The following is a 27,080-nucleotide window of genomic DNA, read 5'->3' on the forward strand; positions in this document are numbered from 1 at the left end:
ACACTTGTTTGTAATTTGCGTTTCTGTTCATCGTTGTTGTGCTTGTTTTGGGAGATGAGAGGCGTCAGGATCAGGCTACTAGTTGTAGTATTTAAGTGTAAAACTAATAAAACAAAGCGGAGGTAAATCTTGAGCAAGGGAGATTGTTTTTAAGTGATTTTCACATTCACACTTTTTTCTTTTCGGTCCTTGTGAGGTTGTTTTACTGCAAAAATTGGGCCAATAAAAGAGTAAAACACAAACAAAAATGGAAAAGGTTATTTTATTTCAACACACTTGTGCGCAAACAACAATATTGCAAGCCCGTGCTAAATAAATTGTCTAACAACCCTTAAAATCGTGATCGTGGATACAACTTGTTTATTTTTGCATGAAACCCGTCGTTAATTTTCGTCGCCACATCGGAATGTTTGGCTTGGACGTCCACCACTTTCCCGCCTTTCCTGTATTTATACCACCAGTACTCAAACGCTAGTGTGATACAAGCCAGTCCAATTCCTACGAAAATGACAATGAAAACGCCCCCAATGTTCTGAATGCTGATTCCGTCGGACTGGTCCTCTTGTTTGTCACATTTCTTGGCTTCCGGGTTTTTGCTCCACCATTTCTCCTTCAGTCGTTCGAGTTCGCGGCGATTGAGTAATTGCAAAATTCTGCAAATTGATCTAAAGTTATTGGAAAATTTCGCGTTGTGTTATTACGCCGTATTGAATTGGTCCTTCAAGGGTGATCCTTGTTGAACGGCGATTGCGTACGGTTTTCTGGAAAATTCCTCGCCGACCATTTGCAGGTCACAACTTGTGATTTCGAGATATCTGATATCAGTGGCATCACCCAAATAGGCAAAACCTTCGCTTGAAGACCGGGAATCCTTCACCCGTTTCACAGCTTCGTCCAGAGTGTTTGGTAAACCAGCTTCCTTCATAGCTTGCCACATCTTGGTGTATTTATCACTGACTGGATAATCCCAAACTGCTAATTTCGCCCTCTCCACTTCCGAAAGGCTATCATTCAAGCTCATATCCTTCCAAATCCTGTTAAACACAAACACTCAAACGAAATAATTAAAATTGTATTGTCACGAACTCGTAAAACTTCGCCTCAATGTTTGCCATTCGTTCGAAGTAAGTCATAGTGGACGATCCGTTAAGCGGTGCATATTGAATTTTGTACTGTTTGGATAAGTCGTCCAAGGACTCGATGGGAGTATCCAAGCGCGAAACGGTCAAGAAAGCCGCAAGATTCGCAGTGTATGAGGCAATGATAATGAAACCGAAGAGCCACCAAGTGGCTGCAACCAACCGACCAGATAAATTTTTCGGCGCTTCGCCTCCGCCTTGTGGTGTCAGTGATGTCATACAAAACCACAAACATTCCTTCAGGTTAAATTCGCGCTTTTCCTCGTCGTCCTTGTACTTTTCGCGGTTGTTCTGGTAGCTGTAAGGGCTCCACCGGTCGAAGACCCACATCAAAAAACTGGAAGAATTAAACTGATAAAAAACAAGGGGAATTTGGCTTTTTAAACTTGAACGCGCTTCCAACGTTAATTGAATTAGAATGATCATAAGTTATTAGGTTGTTACGTTCAAATCGGAAAGATTTGGAGTTTTTTACTTTAGACAATTATTTTGTTTAACGTCGATTTTAGCATATTTTTAAGGCATTCTACAACCAACCTTGCTCACATTCCCCCCTCCCATTTCAAAGCCTTGAAAAAGTGCGAGAGAGAAAGAGAGCTTTTGAAAGAGAGAGAGAGAGAGAGAGAGAGAGAATGTGAGTTGTGCACATGTTATGCGCGCATGCGTGCACTGTTCAAGGTCAAGGTTGTGTTGTGTACCCCCCATTCGTAATCTACTTGTAGCTGCTTTCCTTCTGACTGAACCACAGAACTGAACCATCATAGCTCGGTGTGACGGTGACCAGAAACAAGGCTATTCTCTTCCAAGCGCAATACACGAAAAATGCACACAGGAAAAAAGCACACAAACATAAATACCCACATGGAATAATGTTCACAATGCAAAAAGTCCATACTTATAAAAACTCACATGGAAAAATGCTCACACAGAAAAATACCTACTTACTAAAAAGCAGAATGTATGAGACATTTTATTTTTTGTAGTTCAAAAAACTGATAAGGTCTGGTAGTAAATAAAGAAAACTGAAGAAGTTAACAATTTTTTATAATACGACCTTAGAAATTTGTGAAGATTTTTTCCGTAATATACACATGCTTCTAAACAACATTGCCAGTTTTTGAGCACTCTGTAGTTAGACTTATTTATTTACGTACTATTACCTATTTACGTTATCAAATAAAAAGCATTTTCACCAAACTTTGTTTAGTTATCAAGTTATCGATTATAAATTCATTCACAACAGCAGTGATTGTTTTTTGTCTGTGAGTTAATTTTCTGTGAGATTATTTTCCGGAAGCTTTTTGATGCCTGGGCTTTTATTCATGTGAGCTTTTTCCGAGTGAGCTTTTTTTTTCTAGACGGACATTTTTCTCTGTGGCTTTATTTCTATGTGTGGTTTTGTTTCTTGTGAGTTTTATTCAGTGTGAGCTTTATTCTGTGTGGGCTTTTTTCTTACGTTCTTACGTTGGATTATTTTACATTAGACCATTTTACTTTGGATTGAAATACTTTGGACGATTTTACTTTGTGCAAATTTGTATGCATCCTACGGAGGTTACTGATTGCACTTTGCGTCAAAATAGCTCAAAAAATCGGTCGAAATGGGTCAAAAATGGTGTTATTTTTGATTTTTCAACGCTTGACCGATAATTTGTTAAAATGGAATAGCTACTGAAGCATATTTTTATCACGTTTCTTGTTCAAAAACGCAAATATTTTACCAAGTATTACTCGAAAACTTGAAAAATCGTTAAATCTAGATGAAACGTGACATTATTTCCACGCTCCTTTCCACGTTATATTTGCAAAGTTTTTCTTCTAAAAACGAGAAATATTGATAAAAATGAATCGAAAAACCATCGAAATGTCAAAAATGTTGTTAGTTTTACTTTACGCGAGTGATCATAATAGGTACACATTTTTCAGTCACGCAATCGATTATTTAAAAAAAATCCTCAAAAACACCAAAATAATTATTGAATTTGATTTAAAAAATGTTAGAATTTTTGCAATTTCCAAACGTTTTGAGATTAAAACTTATTTCGAGATTTTATTAAAGCGAAAGTAGAAATCAGTAAATAAGGTCAAAGCGGTATTTTTTTCTTAGCTTACTAGAACATTGTCGAGTCAAAAGTGTACCTACTCGTATTTTATTTTTTTGTTTTTAATAATTTGGAGCCTTTTTACTGACAACCTGAAGCAATTTTTTTAACATTTTTTGTCGAAATTTTGTTAGAACGGAGCAAGAATATTAAAGTAATATTAAAGAAAAAATTATATTATCTCTCCTTTTTATTAAGTGTTTTAGGAAAAAATCATAAACGGAATTATTTCGCCAGATTTAATTAAAATCATGGTAAAAAGTCTCAGACATAAGTAAGATTTTTGTTTTTTTTTTGCGATTGGAATGAAGACTAAATCGAGTCAATTTTAATTTATGGTATTATGGTATTTATCGCATTTATGGTATGTAGCTTAGTGAACCCGTTATTGAGCTTCAAAACCTTAGTTTTCGCAAACCCTTTTGGATCGAAACAACGCTGTTTTGATGAAAGTAAACCTAGAAAATGCCGAATTGTGTTGCAAATGTTACTTCTGATTTTTAAGAGCAATCATAGGTACGCAAATATTGCGAAATAATTCGCCAGATTTTGTTACACCGGAAGGAGAAATTAGCAGACGTCAATAAACATATTTTCCTTAAATTTTTAGCACATTGCTGAGCCAAAATAGTATATTAAAGTATAACTGAGGTCTTTAAAACGTGCGCGATTTTTTGCTGTCGCTAAGATTTAGTTCAACACGGAATTCTTTTCTCATACAGAAACTCTCAATTTGGGCTTTATTTTTTATTATAATATGACACGTAGAATTTTTATTTAATATTTATGAGTTTTTTAATTATTCTAACTTTATTTAGTATAAAACAACCTTCAGTGTTCTTTAACCTTCGGTAAGTTACAGTAACCCAGGAAAGCTCTACGCTACGAATTAATATCAATAGTAAAAAATATTGGTTTTAATTTTTTTGCCTTTAATGTATCACTTACACAGATTTTCAAAATAAAAGACTGGATTGGATCGAAATATGTAGTAGGTACGAGTATGTGAAAATAATAATGTTTAAAATCTTTATAAGACTGACGGTGTTTATCAAAACTTGACTAAACTTTTCACATATTTCCGCAAAGCTCAAGATAAAATTTAGAGCAGAAAGAAGTCTAGAAAGTAGTTTGTTTCTCAGTTGTGACGTCACGATTTTTTTCTTTCAAAGTGATTATCTTACTTATTTTTGATAAAAATTTTTGATGTGATAGCAGGAGGTTTGGAAAAGATATTTTCAATTTTTGCTAAAACATAAAACAGGTAAAAATAAGTTACAAATGCCTTTAAAGGCAAATATCTGCCACCGCATCATATTTTTGATTGACAAAAATTTCAACTATTTTTGTTTTTATGCATTCTATAAAAAACAAACTAGAGATTTTCTTATTTTAATCAGCTTTTCCTTGATTTTCTCACGACTCCTTCACAGATTTTTTCTCCGGATTGTACAAGGAAGTATTGTAACAACGTTTTCTTTGTACACCATTAAATTTTTATTATGGTTACTCCAAACCGAGGCTAATCACTCAGGCAAACTTATTGTATGATTTATTGCAGACAGGCTATAGTCTTTCAGACCGTTTCAGACCGATCAGTATCGTAAATATTTTCGGGTCACCCTTGTCAAAACATTTTATTATAAGGGTTGCTCATTTTAAGCATCTTGTAAAACTTTATGGTGTACAAATAAAATGGTGCTACAATACTTACCTCTTTATTGTTTTTTAATTTAGAAAATTATTCCGCAGTTTTTTGAGGAAATATATTTTTTTAACAATGAGAATTGTGAAATTTTTCTAATGTTTACGTATAATTTAAGCTATTTTAACAATAAAAAGGTTTTAACCTGGTGAAGAAATAGGCCGCCAAAATGCACAACCAAACCTCGTTCTCGAGCACCGTCAAGAACTTGAAAAGCGAAGTTGGAGTCTTTGGCAGCTTCATCAAAATCGTAATTCCGACCAGATCATAATACGGGACCGTGAAATCAATCACGTTTTCCCTTTCGGCCATGACTGACATTGACCCGAGCCCAATATCAGCCCTTTTCTCCATCAATTCTCGAACTACGCCATTCCACTTGCCATTCTCGTCCATATTTCCGAATTTCTGGTCACCAACCGGAGTAATTTCATAATCAAAGTTCAATATCTCACTTATTCTTTGTATTAGATCAATGCAATAGCCCTTGTAGCCTTTGGGGGCCGTTTCGTCCTTAATAATGAACGGTTTTTGCTACGAAAAATTATCAAATGTACCGGGTTCGTCAAGTTTTACACTCAGGCACTTTTCACCTCTTTGTAATTTATCTAAAATTCTAAAAAAAATCATATGTGATTTTATTGTATAGAAGAACGATTTGACTAATTTTTAAAATGATTACTTGTATGGTGTGTTTTTTCACTTTCGCTTAGTTAACTATAGTCTAATGTGAACGATCTTTAGTCCATAGGTGTATTTTGAGTAGTGCATCGAAGTGCCCAATTAAGTTTTTGAGAAAATGTGTCGTTGATTTTTAATTTCTGTTTTGATATTCGGGCAGCTTTTTTCCCATGAATTTTGGTAAAATTGTAAATCACTTCCACAAAAGGTCTCCATCAGGATGGTGGTTTTCAAAAATTTATTACATTTGTCGTAAAATTGGCACGCGATCATTGTTGGGTCTGAAGGTTGAGGCAGCTGGTAAGAATTTTTCAGGCACGGATTACCATTTATTTTATCTGTTTACTCTAAATTGGAATGTTAATTTTTAAATCTTACGGCAAGGGTTCATGCGAATTGTAAACGAAGAATTTGTTTGTGCTTCGACCAAAATAGTCAACAATTTGAACATTTGATGTAATTTTTTAATAAAAACATTTTCAACACGTTAGTGTGCTTATTCCGGTCCTGGCTTTAAAACCGCCCGATGGGACCGTGCCGCTAGTTGTAAAATTTCTGCAGTCATTACTGTTATTGGGGTAGGTAGTGGATCCTTTTGTAGCGAAGATTTATTACTACTCAATCTTGTCCTTCATAAATTATACTGAAATTTCCGATGAATAATATCAAAATGGCTTTTAATCCAATTTTAACAATTTTTTCAAGTCACATTTTTACAGAATAATTTTATTTCGTATTTCCGATCCATTGATGCAAAAAACAGCTAATGTGATTTTTTGATCAAATGGTTTTTTTCGTTTTTATTGGACAAATGAATCAATAGAAAAAAATATTTTTTTCCTAGCGAGATTAGATATCAGTGCAGTGGAGTGTGAGGAAATCTTATGGGCGAAGGTTAGTGCATGGGCGCGCGCTTGCAGTCAGATAAACCTTTAAATCGAAATGTTGTGGAACAGCGTGCATTGTTGATATAAGTTAGTAAAGAGTATTAAAAAATGTTTAATCAAAGAATTTTTTGTTTCAACCCTCGCGAAGGGGCTGAAAAGACGTTTTAGCTAAAAATTTGCAAACACCTAAAATTGGACACATATTACATACACATATCTTCCTTCTGGATAAAGCTAGAAACTCCGTTTTTTTTGCAAACAAATTTTCAATAAATGCAGATTTATACGTAGTTTAACAAGGTTGAGTTTTGATAAAAGCAAACCAAAAAAATTACATTTTCTTGTAACGTTGCATAATTGTGTAGTGAAATTTTCGAGATGCGAGAAAGTTTTTTAATTTAAAAGATAGATCCCCACATAATCATGACGAAATAAAGCTAATACTTGAAATAAATTTTTGGTGCAAGAATCATTTTGTTACCTGTAAGACTCACCAAGTTATTGCAATTTAAAATTACTGCAAAATGCGCCTGAGGTGAAACCGAACCGTATTTCCCTCTGAAGCGTGTTCATCGCCTTTGATAACATTTCGAGAGCTAAAAATCGTAATTCGTAAATAATTAAAAAATAATTAATGTCACTTATCTATTAATATTATACCTTTACTTTTAACCGCCCTAACTCTCTGTTAATTTTAATAATATCTAAAAAGTCAAAAGAACATTTTTATCTCATGTACTTATTTAAAAAGCATAAATGAGACCCAATAGAACTAAATTGCGAAATTGTAATTCATTTCAAAGTATTCTTTGGTGTAACATTAATATTTTTTTAATTATTTCCCATTTTTAGCCCTTGAAATGTTTTCAACCACACCACGTTTCAAAGGGAAATACGCTGCGATTTCACCTCGAGCATATTTTGTAGATAACTAAATAATCCTTCTTTGAAGTCCTTTTTAAAAAAATATACAAATCGTAACGTTTCTGACGAATCAATAATTGTAGTTACACGCTGGGGTACTTGGTTAGAAGCAAATTTCTAAAAATTTTAATGAATTAAAATCATTTGTTTATTGCTTTAAACGACGATGCACAAAGCATTAAACAATGTAAAACTTTAGTTTTAACCACAAATTTAGTTTCTCAACTTAATTTTATTGAAAACAATTTTTCAAATATTCCAACTACGATCAAATTTCTAGAAACGTAAAATTTAAAATTATCCATTACAGTTGAGAAATTTGAGTCTACGTTGATAGTGTTAAAATCTGTAGAATGGTCATTACAAGATAAATTTAATGCAAAAATTGACGCAGTTACTAGAAATCCCGATTTTCTAGTTTTAAAACAAATAGCGAATAATGTACCACCTTCGACATATTTTGCATTAGCACCAAACTTTTTATTTACTCCTGTAACCAGCTGTGATGTAGAAAGATCTTTTTCGAAATTCAAAGATATTTTAACCGCAAAACGGAATCAGTTTTCGAGAATTTAGAAAGAATCACAGTTATTCAAGCGTATTTCTCAGAGAAAATGATTAAAATATTTTTATTTAGTTTTTAATTTTAATTTCCACTGAATTAAAACGCAACATTTTCAAAATGTAATAGTGACTTACGCTCCCCTGTATTAAACATCTTCATTGGTGTCCATGTAAGATTGAGGAAATGAAGAAATTATTTTTTAACGATTATGTCAAATTAGGTGCCTTGTCAGGGTTTGAACTAGCCAATCAAAAGCTGATATTAGCGACTATTTTAAAATTGGTTCAGAAAATAATCTCAACAAATATACCGCAGTCTTAATAAATTAGCGACTATTTTATTGCCACAATTTTTCTTGGGTACTCCGTAATTATAATAAAACAATAATATTTATGTTTTAATTAGATTTTTGTAAGCGACCGGTAACATTAATTGTATAAACCCCAAGTATACTACGCCAATGCACGCGCTGTAACGGACCATTTCATCGATAAATATGAACATCCCGAGAGCGCTACGACGAGTCAGCTGATCGGTTGTGGCCTCATGGCCACCCCATAAAATTTCCTCACACTGAGTGGAATATGCTTATTTCATATTTTTTTTCTCTCTTCTAAGAGGTGTAAAGTGCCTGAGTGTAAAACTTGACGTCCAACTTTATTGGGAAAAATACCTCAACCGTGACAACACGGTAGACCACATCGGCCGTATAATTTTTCATAATTTGCGGATCCACAAGCGTTAAATTGTTATCATAACCCGCCTTCCAAGAGCCCAAAGGTACCGACTTATCCGACGAGCTTTCGCGCACTCCCACCGCACTTATCTGCATGGTAAACTCCATGAAACTGTAACCGTTTGAAACAATGCTAATGGGGCCATAAGTTGGGGTTTCGGAAACTTCCTTGCTGAAGTATTTTTTCAAGTTAAGGCCCGCACGCCTCGGGGTGTTTTTCCCGTCAAAGTCGTCGCAAGTTATGTAGTTTGTCGCGTTGTTTCGCTTCCAAACACCATCAGCGATCATTTCCCTTAAATTGAATTAGTTTTGGTTTTTGGATCAGTTTTGACAAAAATTTTACTTGACTGCGAGGAATGAGTAAAGGGCTAGGTCGAAGTAGAAGGCAGCTGCGATCTCCGGTTCGGCATTCAGCTGATAAGAGGTTTTGATAAGTCCGAGACGATCCTGATACTGGGCGTCGATCAAAGGCTTGGCCAACGTAATCGTTGCGTTTCTGCAGTTACATTTCAGTTCGCCCTTGTCTTGTGTGATGGCATGCCAGGAGAACTTCCGGTTGAAGAAACCGACACTGTCCGCAGCGTCCAAGACACGTTTGATGTTTTCAAAACTGCCCAAAATGAAGAAATTGACAATGTCGAGTTTGCGGAGCTGTCGCAACTGATCGCCGATTTTGTCAGCTTCTTTAATCGGGGCAATGACGTGTCGCGTGGCCACGTTTTGGAGCAGAGACTTGTACTTGTGGTCCATGACTACAAAAAACAATAATTCTTTGTGTTCGTTTGATTCTAATTAATAACCGAAAGAATCATCGAAGAGGATCGCAGCGTTTGTCACATTTTTGCTAAGGACTAAGGAGCGGATTATTTCCGGGATTACGTCAGCTGGTGGTGAAATTTGCACGAGATATTCCTTCTCATTTTCGTCGATATTGCGCCACTGGCGCAAATCGCCTTCCTGGCCAAAGCTCGCGCTTATCGTTGGCAAACCCAAGGCTGCGGTGAACGATTTTACCGTTTCTGAGGCGAGTCCTGTCATGGTTGTGTCGAGGACCAAATGTGGGTTCATCGAGTTTGCAATCATTTCATTGTAACTGCTACACACTGCAAGAGAATTATTTTCACTGGCCCAAAAAACAAGACAAGTACAGTGGGGTGATTTGAAAATGTCATGCCAATAAACCCCGGTTTGGGATAGGTAGGCACTCGGACCGCAAACATCTGTGGCAATAAACTAAACTTGAGTACACGAAATAATTTTACTTTTTAATTTGAATCCAACTGCTTAAAATAAGATTTAGTTTTAGAATGTTCTTAGTAATTTTAAAAATCACTATGTTAATAAACCCGTTAATGCAATAATTCTATTCCCTTTTCCGATTCTAATGAAGGTGTCGTTTAATTCTCAATGTGAAATAAAATTGATTTCTAAATAAAAAAAAATAATTAATGATTTAAAAAAATGATTGCCTCTAAAGGCCTATTTGTGAACTATGCGTTTTAAGAATTCTACCTATTTTGATACTTGTTTAATGATTATTGCTATTTCCTTAAAAAGAAATAGATTATATTAAAAGGAAAGATGGCTCCAGTTAAAAACAAAACTATGTTTTTTTATTTGCAAATTTTTATCAGAAGTTTGTTAACAGTTTGTCACTGGTAATCGTGTTTGGATTTTTGGGATGGAATTAGTTTTCGCTGAATATCATAGGAAGAACAAATTTATTTAGCACGCAAATTAAACAACATCTTTATTGAAATTGATTTCATCGGCCAAAGGTTTCGACGGTTAAATTTACTAGAAACATCAGATCTTTTAAGGCAATTGTATTCGAGTTAACTGTTGGAATCAACAAATAATAAAATTTCCATTTTTGATTAATTTAATTCTCAATACGAATTAAATGACAATTGTAATTGGAATCAGCTTTATTATTAGTTGCACTGATTACGGATTTCGTCAACATAATGACTTGGAAATTTACTAAAAACATCAAATAAAATCTTATTTTAAGTAATTGTATTCAAGTTGAAAACTAAAATTATTTCGTGTCCTCAAGTTTACGATTAAATATAGTTTATTGCCACCGATGGTTGCGGTTGGAGTACCTACCGATCCCAAGTGCTGTGGTTTATTGGCATGACATTTTCAAATCACCCGGCCGTACATGAATCTAGGAGTCCCGAGGCATCAGTCCTGTTGCCCACGACCTTGACAGGGTCGGCATTGACCCCCAGCTTGTTGTTTTTCTTTATGTAATTGGTGGCAACATCGACGGCTTTTTCCGCAACTAAATTGCCTTCCTCGTTCACAAATACTGAAACTCTTCGATTGGTCTCTAAAGCCAAAGCTTGGTGCATGTTTACTTACAAACGTTGATGTTTTGCGTGGTTTGCCCGTTTGCCAAATTTGTGCAATACAGGATGAATGCGACGAGTTTGAGCATTTTGTGCGTTTCAGTTAATACATTATTGAGGAAGCTTTGTGAAATGCGTTTAATCGAACGAGCTTTGCTCGAAAAAAAGCTTGTTATAGTTTGTTGCCAAGTGATTGGGGTGTAAACATACACATGATTAATAATTTAGGTTTTCTATTGCCGGACAATGGTTTGTGAACGACGTAAATATTATTTTATTTTGGGTCAGTTCTTGACATTCACTTGCGTGTCCAATTCCGTTTCAGGAATATTGGAAGAGTTTTGATATTAGTTTTTCTTGTACGCTTGTTGTGTAATTCCGACTTTAATGGTGTTTAAATGTATCGATTCGTTAATCGTTTGTTGTTTGGCAGCGAAATCGATACAGTTTTGTTTTTAATAGAAATTTTTGTATAAAACCGGATGTTGTGTCAGACAGGTTTAATACACTAAATTAAAAACTTTAATTCTCAGCGAGATATTTTTCTTTTTTGCAGTTTATTTAATTTTTTTTAATAGAGATGAGGCGAAAAGAGATACCGAAATTCGGAAGTACAGGCAGACCTACGTTGGGTGTTAATACATTGATAAAGTTATTCTTTTAATTAATCGCTTAAGCTATTTATTTCAGAGTTTATGAAATTCCTCTACAATTCCAAGTTTTCTTTGTAGAGTTGAAACTAGGTTTGGGAAATGAAAGGGGTAACATTAACGACCAGCAGAAGAGAAGCCGGAAAATAGAAACTTGTAATTTTTTTAAGATTTATTTTGTACTTTTTACTTTGTAAGAATAAATGAAACATCTTTGTTTGACCTTGTATGGGTCAGTTCACGACCGTTTGCGTGTGGCTCGGTATTTTAAACAATTTTTGCCGAACTATGGTAAGTGTAGAGGAAAGTTCTCAAATCTCGGACACTTTTTTAAAGCAGCTTAAAATTTAAAATAAAAAGACATTGATATAAAATTTTGTATTCTCATTCATTATAATATGTAATATCAAAGTTATTGTTTTAAGTTTAAAAAATGGTAACATCATGCACACAGAAAATACTTATAAACGTGAACACTGTAAAATTTTTAAATACCCTATCCTAATTTCAGATTGGGTAGAGATAAGGTATCTGAAATTAAGGAAACATATTAAAATAGTCTGAAATTAGGAGTAATTTTGCCTTTAGGTTTAAATGTCTTTTATATGAAAAGTATGCTGAATAGGAAAATAGTTTCTGTTTGTAAACATAAAATGCTTATATGCTACCTTTACCCTGTAATCTATCCAAAATTAAAAAAAAATGGAGTAAAAAAACACCACCTACCTTCTACGCGTAAAAAAACTCAAAAATTAAACTATCTAAAAAAATATAGTTAACTAACCGGACGAAAGCAGAACTACAAATCATGCAATATCATTAAAATACAACCAAAGAGGCACTGTGGACTGTAGTAAAAGAATTATCTCTGTAATTGTGATAGTTACGAAGAAATACTGGTGTCTGAAAATGTAAAAATATTTCCGAAATTAGGGTATTTTTTGGCATATAATCTTACTATAGACGCTAATATTATTTATTTACACACTTCTGACTGAATTTTTAGTCATCATACCATGAATAACAAAGAGAGGAAGCTCATCTTCACAAACAAACCGTCGTGAACTTATCCATTTGTTGGTGACGTTGCGAACGGTAGCATTTTTTTTTCAGTAGATCTGTTTAAAAAGATGAGACTTGCTACAAATTGTAGCAGAAAAAGATGCCATAAAGGTCAGTGTATTTTTGTTATTTTTAGTAGTCCAACATAGTATATGGTATTATTAATATCTTATGGTGATTTCAGTTTATTTTTTTATTCTTCGACACTGTCAAAATTTCCGGTTTTTCTCCTGTGTAAGCCAGTTTTGACAACTGTTTGGCAGTTCTCTCTACGAAAAAATATTTTTTAACAGATTTAGAGCAATTTTAAGACTTGGTGAGTCTAGTTCGAAGAATAAAATGTTGTATTCAACTCGTTTTCGTGTAAATCAGTTGATTTATTTCACCTCCTGGATGATAAACCACTCGTTTTTACTCGGGATTTGATTATCCACTCGTGAAATAAAACTTAAACTCGTTAAATAATAGTATATTAAAAATCAAGTTTCATTCAGTTTCAATAACAAACGGCGTTAGCCACGATTTTTTTGAAAGAATGAGTGATTCTAGGTCTTTTTTTATACTACTTTTTATAATTTGCCCCCATTTTTCCGTCTTTAAACAAAGCATCAAAATGGCGGCAAATTACAAAAATATATTCCATTTCAGTTCATAGTAGAATTTTGCTACAGTTCATTTTCATTTTTTGAAGTGAAATAAAGCACAAATTGAAAGTTTCTGTATAAGAAAAGAATTCTGTGTTAAACTAAATCCCAGCGACAAATTTTGAGCCCGGAAACTCTCAATTTCATTCCAAAAAATGCAAATTAATGAGTTTTTGCAAAATTCCACTATGAAGTAAAATGGGATATAACTCTAATGATTTGCTACATATTATATCTCATTTCAGTTTATAGTAGAATTTTGCACAAACGCATTTGAATTTTTTGGAGTGAATTGGAGCACAAATTGAGGGTTTCTGGTGGGTTTTCTTAGCTCAAAACGTGTCGCTGGGATTTAGTTTAACATAGAAATTATTTCTTTTACTGAAACTCTCAATTTGAGCTTTATTTTTCACTCCGAATAATTTAAATGTGCTGTTGCAATTCTACTGTAAATTGCAATGCGATATATTATAGCAGATGAGGATGCCATAAAGGTAAATGCATTGTATTTTTTTAAATTTATTGCCGATAAGTAAGGTGTTGGAAAGTGATAGAACATAGTAGAACATTTTAGAACATAGTAAGTACTATTCAAACTATTGATGACTTACTAATTTTATTTCTAATTTTAGTACCTATAGGTTCTTCTATGAAGATGGGAGGCTTCGTCTTGGTAAAAATTGTAGCGGAATTCTTTTTTTCTAATAATCCTCTAAATCTTCACGTGGTTATTGTTGGACAAAGAAGTTATTATAACTTAAGAATTTGACTCATTAATAAATAATTACTAATTAGTAATTAGAGGTAAGCCATAAATGTATATCCCATTTCAGTTCATAGTAGAATTGCAACAATGCATTTGAATGTTTTGGAGTGAAAAATAAAGCACAAATTGAGAGTCTGTATAAGAAAAGAATTCTGTGTTAAACTAAATCCCAGCGACAACTTTGAGATAAGAAAATTCACCAGAAACTCTCAATTTGTGCTCCATTTCATTCAAAAAAATGCAAATGTGCTTTTGCAATATTCTACTATGAACTGAAATGGGATATAATGTGTATTGCTGACATTTTACAGGTGTAAAACAATGTTTAAACTCTTTGAATTGAAGATGTTACGAAATATGTGTAATACGATATCTTTTACAGATTAGAATTTAACAACTTAACGCAGCTCGCTGCTGCTAGACCCTTGTAATAATTTTTTGTGTTCTTTAATGTGGCGCGCATTTTCAAACACATTAGATAAATGACATGTGCTTGACGTTTACATAACCTTAAATTTTTACGTCCATAAACCTCACTTTTTTAATTAATAATTTAAAACGATGTTATTTCTGAGAAAACTAGTTTCACCTTCTCCCTGCGTTTGTGTTAATTTTGTCCGACATGCGAAGAGAATCGTTGATCCCGGAATACGAAGACGCAAGGAATTATTACAACTCGACGAATCCGAAGAAATTGACGATTTTGACGACTTTGAAACCGATTTTATGGAAGTACACAAGTCCCATAAACAACACCTTCGAGAAGCAGAGGTTGAGAGGGAAAAAATGAAATATCACATTGTAAAGCAACGGTATTTTAAAGAAAAGTTTCCGAATTTTTTAACTTGGCATGATAAGGAACAAATTCGGTATTTGTACCGTACTGATCCGAATGAGTGGACGATTGAACGGTTATCTGAGAGTTTTCCAGCATTGCCGGAAGTCATCAAGGTAAGATAATATTTTTTTTTTAATATTGTGTGTGCATAGCTTTTTAAATTTGGATTTTGATTGTAGAAAATTATCAAATCAAATTGGGACAAACCAAGTCAGAATAAAATTACAAATCACGACACTGCGGTCCAAAATAACTGGAAGTTGTTTAAAAACGGGAAAATGGGGGATTTACCTGCGGATTTGGCCCAACATTTGAATAAGTTTACAAATCGCGCACTCAATTTGAATCAGTTTAAATTACCAGACTTTAAAACCAATGTAGTGACTGTTGGGAAAAAAATTGGAACGGAGTTTTCTGATATTGTGACTAGTTACGGTGGTAGCCACCAAAATGAGGATGAAAAACTAGAAATAGAAGCAAAAACTTTGCCCGATAAAAAATCAAAAAGTCGAAAACCTGTCACACTTAATCAGCTTCAAGTAAAACTGGTCAAAAGGGCAGAATTAGGTAAGCAAATCGATGAGAACGAAAAATGCATAGTAAGCAGTGTGAAGACGGAGGAAGAGAAAATTGAAGTAAAACACGACTTGGTTGATTTGTCCCACAACAAATTTCAAACTGGGGTCCAACTTCACAAAAAAGAGGAAAAGGATTTGTCTCATTTGAATTACCCGGAAGTTATCACCATACCCAAATCTGCGCTAAAGAAAGGCTGTATTTACAAACTCAATGATTGTTACTACGACGATGACGGCGAATTTTTGTATCGAGTCCCAGGAATGTCGCAATAAATAAAAGAAATAAAATTGTGTATTTTTTAATGAAACAATGTCAATCTTAAAAAAATGACTAGCATACATCATGTAAAGCCTATAAAAGTAACAACTGATTTCACAGCTTCTTTGACCAATTACCACAGTTAACCATAGTAACTCAACTTTCGTTGACCAATGAAGCCGTGATAGTTTAAACGGTAACAAAAAGTTAAGCGGTCCTAAAATTGACTACTAGTCGTTCACAAATTAACGAAAACACAATATTTAAGGCAGTTACTCAAGACAGATTCCTTGCACCCACGAACTCAAATCGGCATCATCTTCACAATCTAGCACCATTTCCTGGGGGGCATCTGCGTGTAAAACTGCTTGTGCCGCTGTTCTCCCAGTTAAATAAGCCCCATGAACTGTTGAGTAAAAATTACAGTGGGTATGTTCGCCAGCGAATAATACCACAGGCTGAAAAATAACCATTACACAACTGTTGTAAGTTTGGGAATTGCAATACTTTAGTTTCTTCCTCGTCGAGGAATAGGGGTTGTGCCAGACACTCGATGTCGATCTGTGAGGCCCCCACGGCTATCGCAGTGTAGGAGCCGCGGGTATAGGGCTGACTGTGCCAGCTTGTGCTAAAAAAGCGTTACTTGTTTTTTTTTCGTAAAATATCGTCGCAAAACAGTTACGGTTTAATGAAATGAAAATTGCGTGTAGGAAATTTCATAAAAATCCATTACTCCATTAAGAAGTTATTATAGAAAGAAGATGAGGAAAATAATATTTAATTTCCTCCTGTTTCAGAAGTACAATAAAATCGTCGGACGACACCGACGGTGACATGCTTATTGTCCGGTTAATGGAGGTGTCCTCTTAAGAAAAGTTATAGAAACAAACTAAATTAATTTATTAAAGAGTTAGTGGCATGTTGCTATTTGATACAAAAACATACAAAAACGCCTGAAAAATGCCACCAACAATACCTATTCCGATACGAACTCGATTACAAAATTTGAAAAATTGGATAGTCTTCTCTAATTTGTTCACCTCTTCAAAAAGTTACATCGTTTTAAGCTAGTTAGTGATAAGATAAGTACATTAGAACCGTCTCTTGATAGAACACATAATAATTGTTGGTGAAGAACAGAATTTTATGACTTTTAAATAATTAAATCTGTATTTTTTGTATCTAGTCTTTTGTGCCTTTTGTATATTTGGGTGCGTACATAAGGTGCAGGCCTCGTAAAGCTATGTGAAACACCCTGTATTTACCAGCTATTTTCTGCAAAAAAAATTGTTTTTCAAAATTTGCTACACTTTGTTCATCAGTATTCGCAGAATGGTCAGGAACGTACTCAAAATTTATATGAAGACGAATTTAAACTTTTCTAGCCGCCCTTCAGGTGCCTTAAACAGATATTTTGTTCATGTCTTCGAAAACTACTTAACTTTTCACAAACGTTTCCCCATTTTTTCACCAGTTCATCTTTATTTTTAACAATATTTGTTGCTTATTGGATCTTCCTATTTCTCATTTCTTTTAAATTTCATATACTCGGTTTGGTTTAGTCCACAAAATATTTTTTTTTCTCAACAAACGATTTTTAGTTTTATTTATAACGATAACGCTGTATAAAGAACACAAATGCAATAAATACAAATCCGTAAGACCCATTGCAAATAAGAACTAGTGCAATAAATAATAACACAAATAATTTTAGCTGCTCTTCTGAGGTTTGAATCTGAATCAGTTTAACACCGAAACAAAATATGTACCGCTTATGTGATTCCCTAAATTTTCTGCCAATTTGTCATAATAATAGCACACGCGCGCATGTCATACTGTCCCTTTAAAAAAGAGATTTTGTTTTCAAGGATCCCAATTGCATTGTCCGCGTCTGTTCATTTGAGCATCAGTTTAAAAGAAAAATTATACCATTTAAAATAAGTTAGCTCAAACTGGGGCTAACAAAAATGTACGTTTGTCAGAGGAGTCCGCTTGTAGAAGGTATCCGTTAAGAGAAACTTCATACTGTATTAAATCTTTTGTTAAAAAATACTTCATTAGAAAAATCATTGTCAAGTCGGCTATAAATCTTTTCCAACAAATTTGCAACAAAAAAATCAAAAAATCAAGAATACTTTGTTCTTTTAGTAAATATTAAACTTTTAGCTAAAATAGTTAGAACACAAAGTTGGTTAACTATTTTTTTTCCAAATGGAACACCTTGTATTTGTTTACCCGTATCAATAGCTCTTTTTTACGATATGCGGTTTGAATAATATCTTTAAAATAGCTGTCTCAAAACTATAAAAACGCCAACGTCGCATTTTATTTCAAAATAAAGTGTTATAAATTATTCATGCACTTCAAACAATTAATAGCTAATGTAATTTATAGTTTCAATGAGGTATCTAATCATTAATAACTATTTTACAATTTTATCGATCTTATTTAAAAAAATAATTCGGTAAAATGCGACGTTGGCGTTTTTATAGTTTTAAACAGCCAATATCTTAAGATTTTCAAAAAAATTCTTGATGAGTGAAATTCATGTGTGTGTTAAGAACTTAAGAATATCTTAATAAACGACTGGAACACACTTTTGCAAACCTTTTACACCTACGCCCCTTATTTGTAGAGTTATGTTTTAATAAGTTAAAAACTGAGAACGCTTCCGTAGTCATATAAACAAACTGTAGTCGGTTTCAGAAGATTTTCACTTTTCGATACATACATAAACATGAAAAGATCAACATTTGTTTTAATTTTTTTCGTGAGAATGGTCTAGAAGAAAATAGTATATTAAAGTATAAGTGCTCTAAAAATCACGCGTTTTTTAAAGACTAGTTATCCAAGAATACTTATAGAATCATAAATACTGATGTTAATATTAATAAAATTGGAAATAATGCAATGTGAGACCAGTATACCTTTCACTGTCACGGAATTGATTGGGTTATTGATGTTGCTATGGACACGCGCCTTTTTGAAAGTTGGATTTGTAAACGCTGCTGCGTGCTTTAAATAAGCGAAATAAATTATCAATAAAAAAGTATTCGAAGCTTTGATTGTATTTTTTCAAACATCGTTTACGGGGAACAAACTAATTAATAGTGATAACGTAAAATGCGAAACAACTTCGTTATCAGCGTTAAAAAAATGTATGAAATGGTTTAAGTTTGAAGCGATTTTTTTTCAGTCTTCAAAATATTTATTAACTTATTATATTACAACAGTTTTTTGTCAATTAAGATGAAGGAGAAAAACAGTAACAACGTTTTGGATTGTAAATACACAAAAATTAAAACGACAAATCAAAATATTTCTGAGAAAATTAATTTAAATTTAAACGTTGACTTAAATTTTCACGAGAAATATAAGAAAAGAAATAAAAAATTTGCGATCCGTCTCATACTTTCAAAACCGCGAACGCGGTTGCAGCTACAAGAAAAATATAAGGAAGAAAATTGTAGAGAATTTAATTTACTACAAAAATGTCTGGGACATCATATTTGTATCTTCAAATCTTTAGGCCGAGTAGTTACTTACCAAACTACATTTTTTGGTTTGGGTATGAAAGGGTCATTGAGGAACTTCCGTAAAACAGTCGTGCAGGTGTCTTTAATCTCGTCTTTTGACAACGTCTCCATATACTCAGCTTCTTTCCCCGAAATCCAGCCGAGGATAATAGTTTCAGTGATTTTGGAAAACGAGTAGATTTTCTTGTACCAATTTTTGCTCAGGTCATTCTGACCTTCGGGATGCTCAGTATCTGACTCCCACAAGAGCAAAACTTCGGTAATACTGGGGTGTAAAAACGGTCTTTCGTACTCTAGTAAAATCTTATCTACGGTCCCGAATAGCAACCGGTCAATCGCCTCGCGTTTATATTCGGGTAAAGGTGGTTGGAAAAGAGTGTCTTTATTGTACTTTAGGACCCCTAACGGAATGGTGCAGATGAGTTGGTCGGCTTTGAATACTTTCCCGTTATCACAATGTACTTCAACGTTGGGCGAATTTGATTCTTTCGTGGTTTCCTCAATCACAGTCCGGTCGGAATCATCCGAGTCGTTCCCGTTGTCGATACTGTTCCTCTTGTTGAGATTCCACCGGATTTGGGACACCGGGTGCCCCACTAGCAGGTTTTCCGCGGGAATGGCTTGCGTCACGGGCCCCAAAATGGAGCTGTACCCCCCTGGAAGCGTGATATTCCCCCCTTGCAGCTCCGTGTACGTCCCCAACTCGAGCAAGTCAATTTCGCTCATATCGTCGCACCCACTGATACAAGTCTCCCGTTTCAACAAACACTCAAACAACAGTTCCCTCAAGTGTCTATCACGCGGGTCCTGGACCTTGTCCAGATACAAACTAATCTCTAACTTAATGTGATCACCCACACTGTCGATGCCTTCAGGGGGCAAATACTGCGATAAAAAATACTCCTCGCAGCGCCGCAGAAAACACAGATATGCTTCGTAGATTTCGTGCAAGGTTGCAAAAGGGACTTGCTTCCCGTTTTCGGTCGCCGCGATTACTTTATGGGGTTTGGGCGTTTGCATAATGTCGACGAGACCGTGCTGCATTGCCAGTTCGTACACGGGGTTGCCCAGCACTCCGTGGATCCAGTTGGCCCCCAGTTCCACCGGTTCGCTCCCCATTTTAATTTGCACGATACGGCCCCCGACCCGGTTGCGGGCCTCCAGGAGCTTGTAGTCGTTGAAACCGTTCTTGGAGAGGTGGTAGGCGGCGGAGAGCCCCGCCATGCCCGCCCCCACGATCAACACTTTACATTGCGACGAGTCTTTTCCGCTTGAGGGGGCTTCGGAGCTTTCCATACTTGCAGCCCCATCAGCTGATTACTGTCACTGGCCACTGACAGCTGCCAATTTGAAGAACACAATAATAATAATATTAAAGCCCCAATTTCTCATCAAATAATTAGTAAAGTACTAGCAAAAGTAATGAGTGACCCAAAGTATTGTAAAATTAAAGGTTTAATTTATTGTTGCGGGTACGCGCCGGTGATTGTTACGCCGCGGCCATTTTCGAACGCAAACACTCATGTTTCAATTCGTAACTTTACCCTAATTATGTGTCTGGACTCGACGAAATGATTAATAAAGCCCCAGTAAAGGTAGTTGGTAACTTAGTTAATTGCAAAATTTAATATTTTATTAAATAAATCTGTTTCGCTGTAACGGGTGTTAGGCCGCGGCCGCGTTCGGGCGCGCTGTCGACTGTCGTGTTTATGTGTCAATGTCAGTGCGTGGAATCATGTCGTAATTTTTGTTTTTTCCCCTAATTATGCCTTTGGACGAAAGTAAAGACACACTAGGGGGTAAAAAAATCCGATTCAAGACCCCTGCGCGTGTTTTGTTCACTTCCGAGAGTAAAATCGACGACTTATTGCGAAATGACAAGGAGGCGCAAGAAGGGGAGGCAAAGAAAGGTAAACATTATAGTTTCAGGGGGCTCTCCAGTGTTGTCATTGCTTTTAGAGAGAAGTCCATCCCTGGCATCGTTCTTACAAGTGGAGTTGACCCGTGACTACCTCCTGGAACACGACGAGGAGCGTTTTTCAGCTCGGAGGGAAAAAGTGTACTCCTTCATGCGTATCCCCCGAGAAGTGGAACGTTTCATGCGATATGGTTTTATGCAATGCACCGATTCGTTTCTGTTTGTTTACACGTTTTTACCTATGAGAGTTTTATTAGCACTTTGGGCTCTGGTGACTCGACCGTTTTCACAGTGTTTTGGGGTACATGACAGGGGGCGACGGGTTTTAACCCCGGCGGAAATTTGTGATTTATTGAAGGCTGTTATTCTTGTTACGTGTAGTATGATTATGTTTTCGGTTGATACGAATATGTTGTATCATTTGATAAAGAGTCAGTCAGTGATTAAGTTGTACATTTTTTACAATATGTTGGAAGTAGGGGATCGGTTGTTTTCGGCGTTTGGACAGGACACCATTGATGCGCTGTTTTGGACAGCGACGGAGCCCCGAGGGCGAAAACGGGAGCACTTGGGCGTTATCCCGCACCTGATTTTTGCCATCGTCTATGTCAGTATCCTTTTTTACTAAATGAAAAATTATGGAGAACTAAAACGGAAAGCCGAACCATGATACAAGAATTTTTTTTCAATGTTTTTTGCGTACTTAAAAATACAAAAAACCACAATTGGTTCGATGTTACAGGTTAATTGTTGTCGAGATTTTGATCGATTGCCGGTACTCAAAAGAATTATCGAGCAATAACTTCGCAATTATTATCTGCAACCTTATGAGTATTATCGTTGGAAAGCTCAGTGAATTAAGTGTTGTTTCGAATAAAAGTCATTATCCTGAAATTAATTGTTTTTGAGAAAATTGCCCACATGAGCAAAAATAGGTAAAATTCATACAGCGTTGGGCAAAAGTATGAAACCAAGCGTTTTATGCCTAAACTATGTACCTTACGAAAAAACAATTAGTACATCAACTACTTTAAAAATGTGATCATTTTGCAAGAGTAATTAAAAAGGAAAATTTAAAAGGAATTTTGCAAAAGTAATTCTTGAAAAATGATCACATTTTTGAAGTAGTTGATGATGTACTAATTAGTTTTTTCGTAAGGTACATGGTTTAGGCATAAAACGCTTGGTTCCATACTTTTGCCCAACGCTGTTTATCGTTTTTCCAGGTTTATGTTAAAATAGTTACATTTGCTCGAATAATTTTGCCGTAATTGGCAGAATAAAAAAATTGAGAAATTTTCGATAAATAACACTTTTTAATTTTTTTCGTTTCGCTATAGTCGGCTCTTGAAAACTGAAATCTGTAAACCATTTTAACAGTTTATTTAGCCGGTTCTAACAGTATATCTGACATTTTTCATAGCTCTAATAGTTTCGCCTTTATCGACGTTTGAAAAGTGAAAATTTTCACTAGTTGTTTGAGTAAGAACTTAGGGTTAAGTTCAAAACAGACTAAAACAGTGAATTTAAACTAAATGTAATTCCAATAGTAATTTAATTGCTTTAGTTTATAAGTAAATTTTGTATGCAGGGTGTCCGTTTTTTGAACTCCACTGTGGGGATCTTAAGTATTATTAGAGATACGATGTAGGTTAAATTAGGGCAAAGTTGCGCATTTTTATGCTGAATAATTTATTATCTGAAAGAAAATTTGATGTGTCATTTTTAGTCTTTGAATTATTGCGAAAAATAAAAAAATTGTAATTCTTCTGGAATTTTTTTAAAAGAAATATAAATCCATCATCGTCTTTTTCAAGGCGTTCTTAATGTTAGAGTTCAACTTTGGTTTTTCTTATGGACACCATATTTGATACTTTTATTTTTTAAAAGTCTTTTTGTTGTTGATTACAACGATGTATCTCATGTTATGGTCAAATCTTAATCGCAAGCTTATTAAAATTAAGAAAAAAGCTTTTTTGCAATGAGTGCTTGCGAAAAAAAATCGTCAAAAATTATGTTTAACATATTAAATTTTGAACTTAGCTTAGCGAAAATGTGAACCTTCTAGATTCAAATACAATTAAACCTCCAAAATCTAGTTTGTTTGAAAACAAAATTGGTGGCGTTTTTTTCCAAAGCACTCTTCGCAAAAATGCTTTTTTCTACATTTTCGTGAGCATGTAAGATTCGATCATATCATATGATACATCGTTGTAATCAGAAAGAAAAACACTTTTCAAAAATACAAAAAGTAAATATGGCTTCGATAAGAATAACCAAACGTGACTGTTGTAACTCTGATATCAAAAACGCCTTGGAAAATACAATTACATGTTTAGATTGTTTGTAAAATAGTGCGTGAAGAACGTCCTAGTTAAAAACGTCTCATTGGTTTTCGCTTGAAAAAATAGAAACGAAAATTATAATTTTTTTTCCAATAATTCATTCAACAAAAATGCGCAACTTTGTCCTAATTTAATCGACCTCTTATCTCTTACAATAACTGAGATTCCCATGGTAGACCTCAAAAAACATACGACAACCTGTGCGAGTATATTCGAATTATTTTTATAATAAAATCTGTGTTGAACTTAACCCCGAGTTGTTACTCAAACACTAGTTTTTTGCGTTTTTCTTGGAAACTGTAAGACATAGGTTAAAAATTAAAAAAGCATCGGAAAGCGATTTAGATTATCTGTCTCCCGGGGCCTATTTCATAAAACTTTATACAAGTGGTTTACTTGTCACTTGTATACATTTTCTATAGTAATGTAATTAATATAAATAATAAACATGTCGCTTGTAAAAATCAATTTAATTTTTATAAAACGGATTTGGTGAAAACCCGGAGCCGCTCTTAGCAAGGGTTCCGGTTACAGAGTTTTTTATTAAAAAAAATTATAACTCGAAAACTAAAACTTCTAGAACAAAACGGTTTGCTCCAGCGAATTCTACGCTTCATTTTGTGTATTAAACTAATTAGGGACCGGTTTATAGAAGCGTCATTAATTTAATTCGCAATTAAATGTGTGATTAACAGATCACGTGACGAATTTGAGCCAATTTAATTGGTCTATTCGCGTTGTTAACTTTTAACAACGAATTAAAATTTGATGAAGCTTTCTATAAACCGGACCTAAGAGTATTTACAAAATTTTAATTTGTGAAATTATTTGCCTTAAATTCTAGTAAACAATCTTACTAGGCTTAAATTTTTAACTTCACCATTTTAAATTATACCATCGTGTTTAGCCCAAATTTTACATCTAGAAATCCATATTTACGTTTTTACGAGTTTAATAAAATTTATCGACAATTTTTAGGGATCTTGATGGGTACAAATTCACGTCAAAATTTTGAAAATAATTTTAGTTTCTTTTAAAATACACGATTTGGTTTATATTTAATGTAAATATTTTGCGCCAAAGGGTTATTTTTGTTGTGGATTTAAAATCATTTGAACTGAAGTAATTCGTTGGGTTCTAAAATTTACATACATTGCCTTGTAGACGGCAACATAAAATACTGTTCACAGATGACATACGTACTACAACTGTCGAATAATTTTTTAAGAGTTTTCTAGTTTCCGGTAGTTTGATAAATGGAAAATTGGTCTTTTTATAACGAAAACTTAAATAATTCCGAAACGAAAAGACATAGACCTATAATAGTTTATATATAGTTACATAATTTTTTGCGTAGAATCCAGTTATGCAAAAATATATACGAGTAGGTTGTTCCATTTAAAATAGCGTAACTGTGTGTACAACGCCATGGCAATATTTCAAAAAATAATAAAAAAATTTATAGACCGATTACGCACCCCTGGGTGCACCGAGGTTTTCAATTGTAGGTTGCACACGGAAAAATTCAGTTCTACCGATATTGTTCATAAAAACTGAAAATAATGTCTGAAAAATTTTGAAAACTAAAAATAGACAATATTTTTTGAATTCAATGCGAGTTTTGCGCACTATGTTCTTAGAGCCCTGTAGAGTCCTTAAAGGTGTAAGAAAATTCGATCCAAGAGGGTTTTTTTGTGCACTTTTCTATACCTTTAATTCCCACTAGAGTACTTAAAAGTGCAAGAAAACATCAATTTTGTGTTTTTTCGAGATTATCGGCCATCAATAACTTCGATATTGTGTCTTTAAGCGTATTTGCACAGTCTTGAAAAGTGTGGTAAATCAAAGTGTTATTTATACATTTGATTTATGTTCTGCCTCCCTGATATTTATTTAATGAAATAGGGCGATTTTTGTTTCGTTTCTTGAACGACTTCGTGTCGTTGACTACTTTAGTCCTCCGCAATTTAACCCAAAATATTTTCCTTATTGTCGCCAGTACTTCACAGCATTTTGGTTCTGTTTCAAGCCACGACTCTCAACGTGGCCATAAACTCCAACAACAAGGCGCTTTTGACCATCATGATGTCAAATAACGTAAGACTCGAACATGAAAATTGTCCGTCTTGACTCACTCGTGAAATTTTGCAGTTCGTCGAGCTGAAAGGTAGCGTTTTCAAGAAATTCGACAAAAACAACTTGTTTCAAGTGTCTTGCAGCGACGTGAGGGAGCGTTTCCACCTAATCGTCCTCCTTTCAATCGTCGTATTGCAAACGATGCGCGAATATTCGTGGAAATGGGACCGACTCTGGGTGCTAGTCCCCGACTGTCTTATCGTTTTGATCGCTGAGATGTTCGTCGATTGGATAAAGCACGCGTTTATCACCCGATTTAACGAATTACAGCTTGATGTTTATCGCGATTATACAACTAGTTTGGCGTATGACATGGCGCAAACCCGCCAGAAACACGCGTTTTCCGACCATTCGGACCTAGTGGCGCGCCGGATGGGCTTCATCCCGCTGCCACTGGGCGTTGTGATGATCCGAGTGCTGGTCAGTGCGATCCATATCAACGACTTCGCCTCGGTTATTTTGTTCATTTTGGCGTACTTCTGTCTCGGGTCGTTCAAAGTCTTGAATAGTTTGCTGATTTTGGGCAAAGCTTGCGATTTGATAGCGCAGCACAAGCAGGAGAAGGCGACCGTTCAGTCCCCGAATTCGAAGACGACGACCACTGCGACGAGTCCCTTGCGGCCGCCGGTTGTGGACCAACCCGTGAGGTACAGCAATGGGTTTCCCCCAGTTGAAATCAAGGCAGATTTGGGCCCAGCGGCTATTTTTGCCAATAGTACCGTTGATTTGAAAAACGTTAGTTTGAATGAAGAGTTGTTGAAGGTGGAAGGTGAAGATATTAAGATTGAGCCGGCGCTCGAACAAGGCGAAATTGTGACGAGGAGTTTTCCGGATATTAATAGTAAGGAGTTGGAGGATATCGGAGGGGATGGGTTGAAAAGGGCCGAGTCGGAGCCGTCGTTGAATATATGCAGTGACGAGAGTGATTTGCCAAAGTAGCTGAAACTAGTCGTTCCTTGTTTTTATTTGAATTCCATCCGTTTTTTTTTTCTATTTTGTTTAAGTCCAAAGACTTTGAGTGTTGATATTTTCATATTGCAGTTTATAAATAAATATTTTTATATGAGCTTGTTCTTTTGTTTCTTTTTTCCTAACCACAAATACAAAAATTCATCGGACATCGGGAAGATAGGTAATCATTTTTTTTTTACTTTGGTTTCACAAATTGTTCGTTAGTTTCATAAGGAGAACTTTTGTGCTACTCCTTTTAATACATTTCTAGGAGTTGTATTGGCAGTGCTGGGCTGGGTGT

At 34.9% G+C, this 27,080-nt stretch overlaps 4 protein-coding genes across 5 annotated transcripts; 2 read left to right on the forward strand and 2 right to left on the reverse strand.

Moving 5' to 3' along the window:
• Positions 1–244: 244 nt before the first annotated feature.
• Ir25a (Ionotropic receptor 25a) lies at positions 245–11,647 on the reverse strand. Of its 2 annotated transcripts, XM_008202574.3 has the most exons (9): positions 11,110–11,647; positions 10,907–11,056; positions 9,540–9,842; positions 9,083–9,491; positions 8,677–9,031; positions 5,092–5,480; positions 1,087–1,476; positions 702–1,034; positions 245–653 (listed from the first exon to the last, which is right to left on the reverse strand). In XM_008202574.3, exons 1-9 carry the CDS (start codon positions 11,183–11,185, stop codon positions 332–334), a joined length of 2,727 nt encoding a protein of 908 aa, XP_008200796.2. In that variant the 5' UTR covers positions 11,186–11,647; the 3' UTR covers positions 245–331. The 2 variants fall into 2 exon arrangements, with proteins under 2 accessions (XP_008200796.2, XP_064212351.1); XM_064356281.1 differs by lacking the exons at positions 10,907–11,056; positions 11,110–11,647 and adding an exon at positions 10,852–10,867.
• A 3,034-nt stretch (positions 11,648–14,681) lies between these two features.
• LOC659761 (uncharacterized protein) lies at positions 14,682–15,924 on the forward strand. The gene is made up of 2 exons (XM_966035.5): positions 14,682–15,169; positions 15,236–15,924. The coding sequence occupies exons 1-2, from the start codon at positions 14,780–14,782 to the stop codon at positions 15,905–15,907; spliced, it is 1,062 nt and encodes a 353-aa protein (XP_971128.2). The 5' UTR covers positions 14,682–14,779; the 3' UTR covers positions 15,908–15,924.
• LOC659695 (uncharacterized protein) lies at positions 15,918–20,910 on the reverse strand. The gene is made up of 3 exons (XM_965974.4): positions 19,440–20,910; positions 16,401–16,521; positions 15,918–16,351 (listed from the first exon to the last, which is right to left on the reverse strand). Exons 1-3 carry the CDS (start codon positions 20,723–20,725, stop codon positions 16,166–16,168), a joined length of 1,593 nt encoding a protein of 530 aa, XP_971067.1. The 5' UTR covers positions 20,726–20,910; the 3' UTR covers positions 15,918–16,165.
• Positions 20,911–21,109: 199 nt separating this feature from the next.
• Positions 21,110–26,894, forward strand: LOC659627 (uncharacterized protein). The gene is made up of 4 exons (XM_965914.4): positions 21,110–21,339; positions 21,389–21,958; positions 25,692–25,789; positions 25,844–26,894. The coding sequence occupies exons 1-4, from the start codon at positions 21,195–21,197 to the stop codon at positions 26,765–26,767; spliced, it is 1,737 nt and encodes a 578-aa protein (XP_971007.1). The 5' UTR covers positions 21,110–21,194; the 3' UTR covers positions 26,768–26,894.
• The last annotated feature ends 186 nt before the right edge of the window (positions 26,895–27,080 follow it).

This window comes from Tribolium castaneum, chromosome 4, assembly GCF_031307605.1.
Source record: "Tribolium castaneum strain GA2 chromosome 4, icTriCast1.1, whole genome shotgun sequence".
NCBI lineage: Eukaryota > Metazoa > Arthropoda > Insecta > Coleoptera > Tenebrionidae > Tribolium > Tribolium castaneum.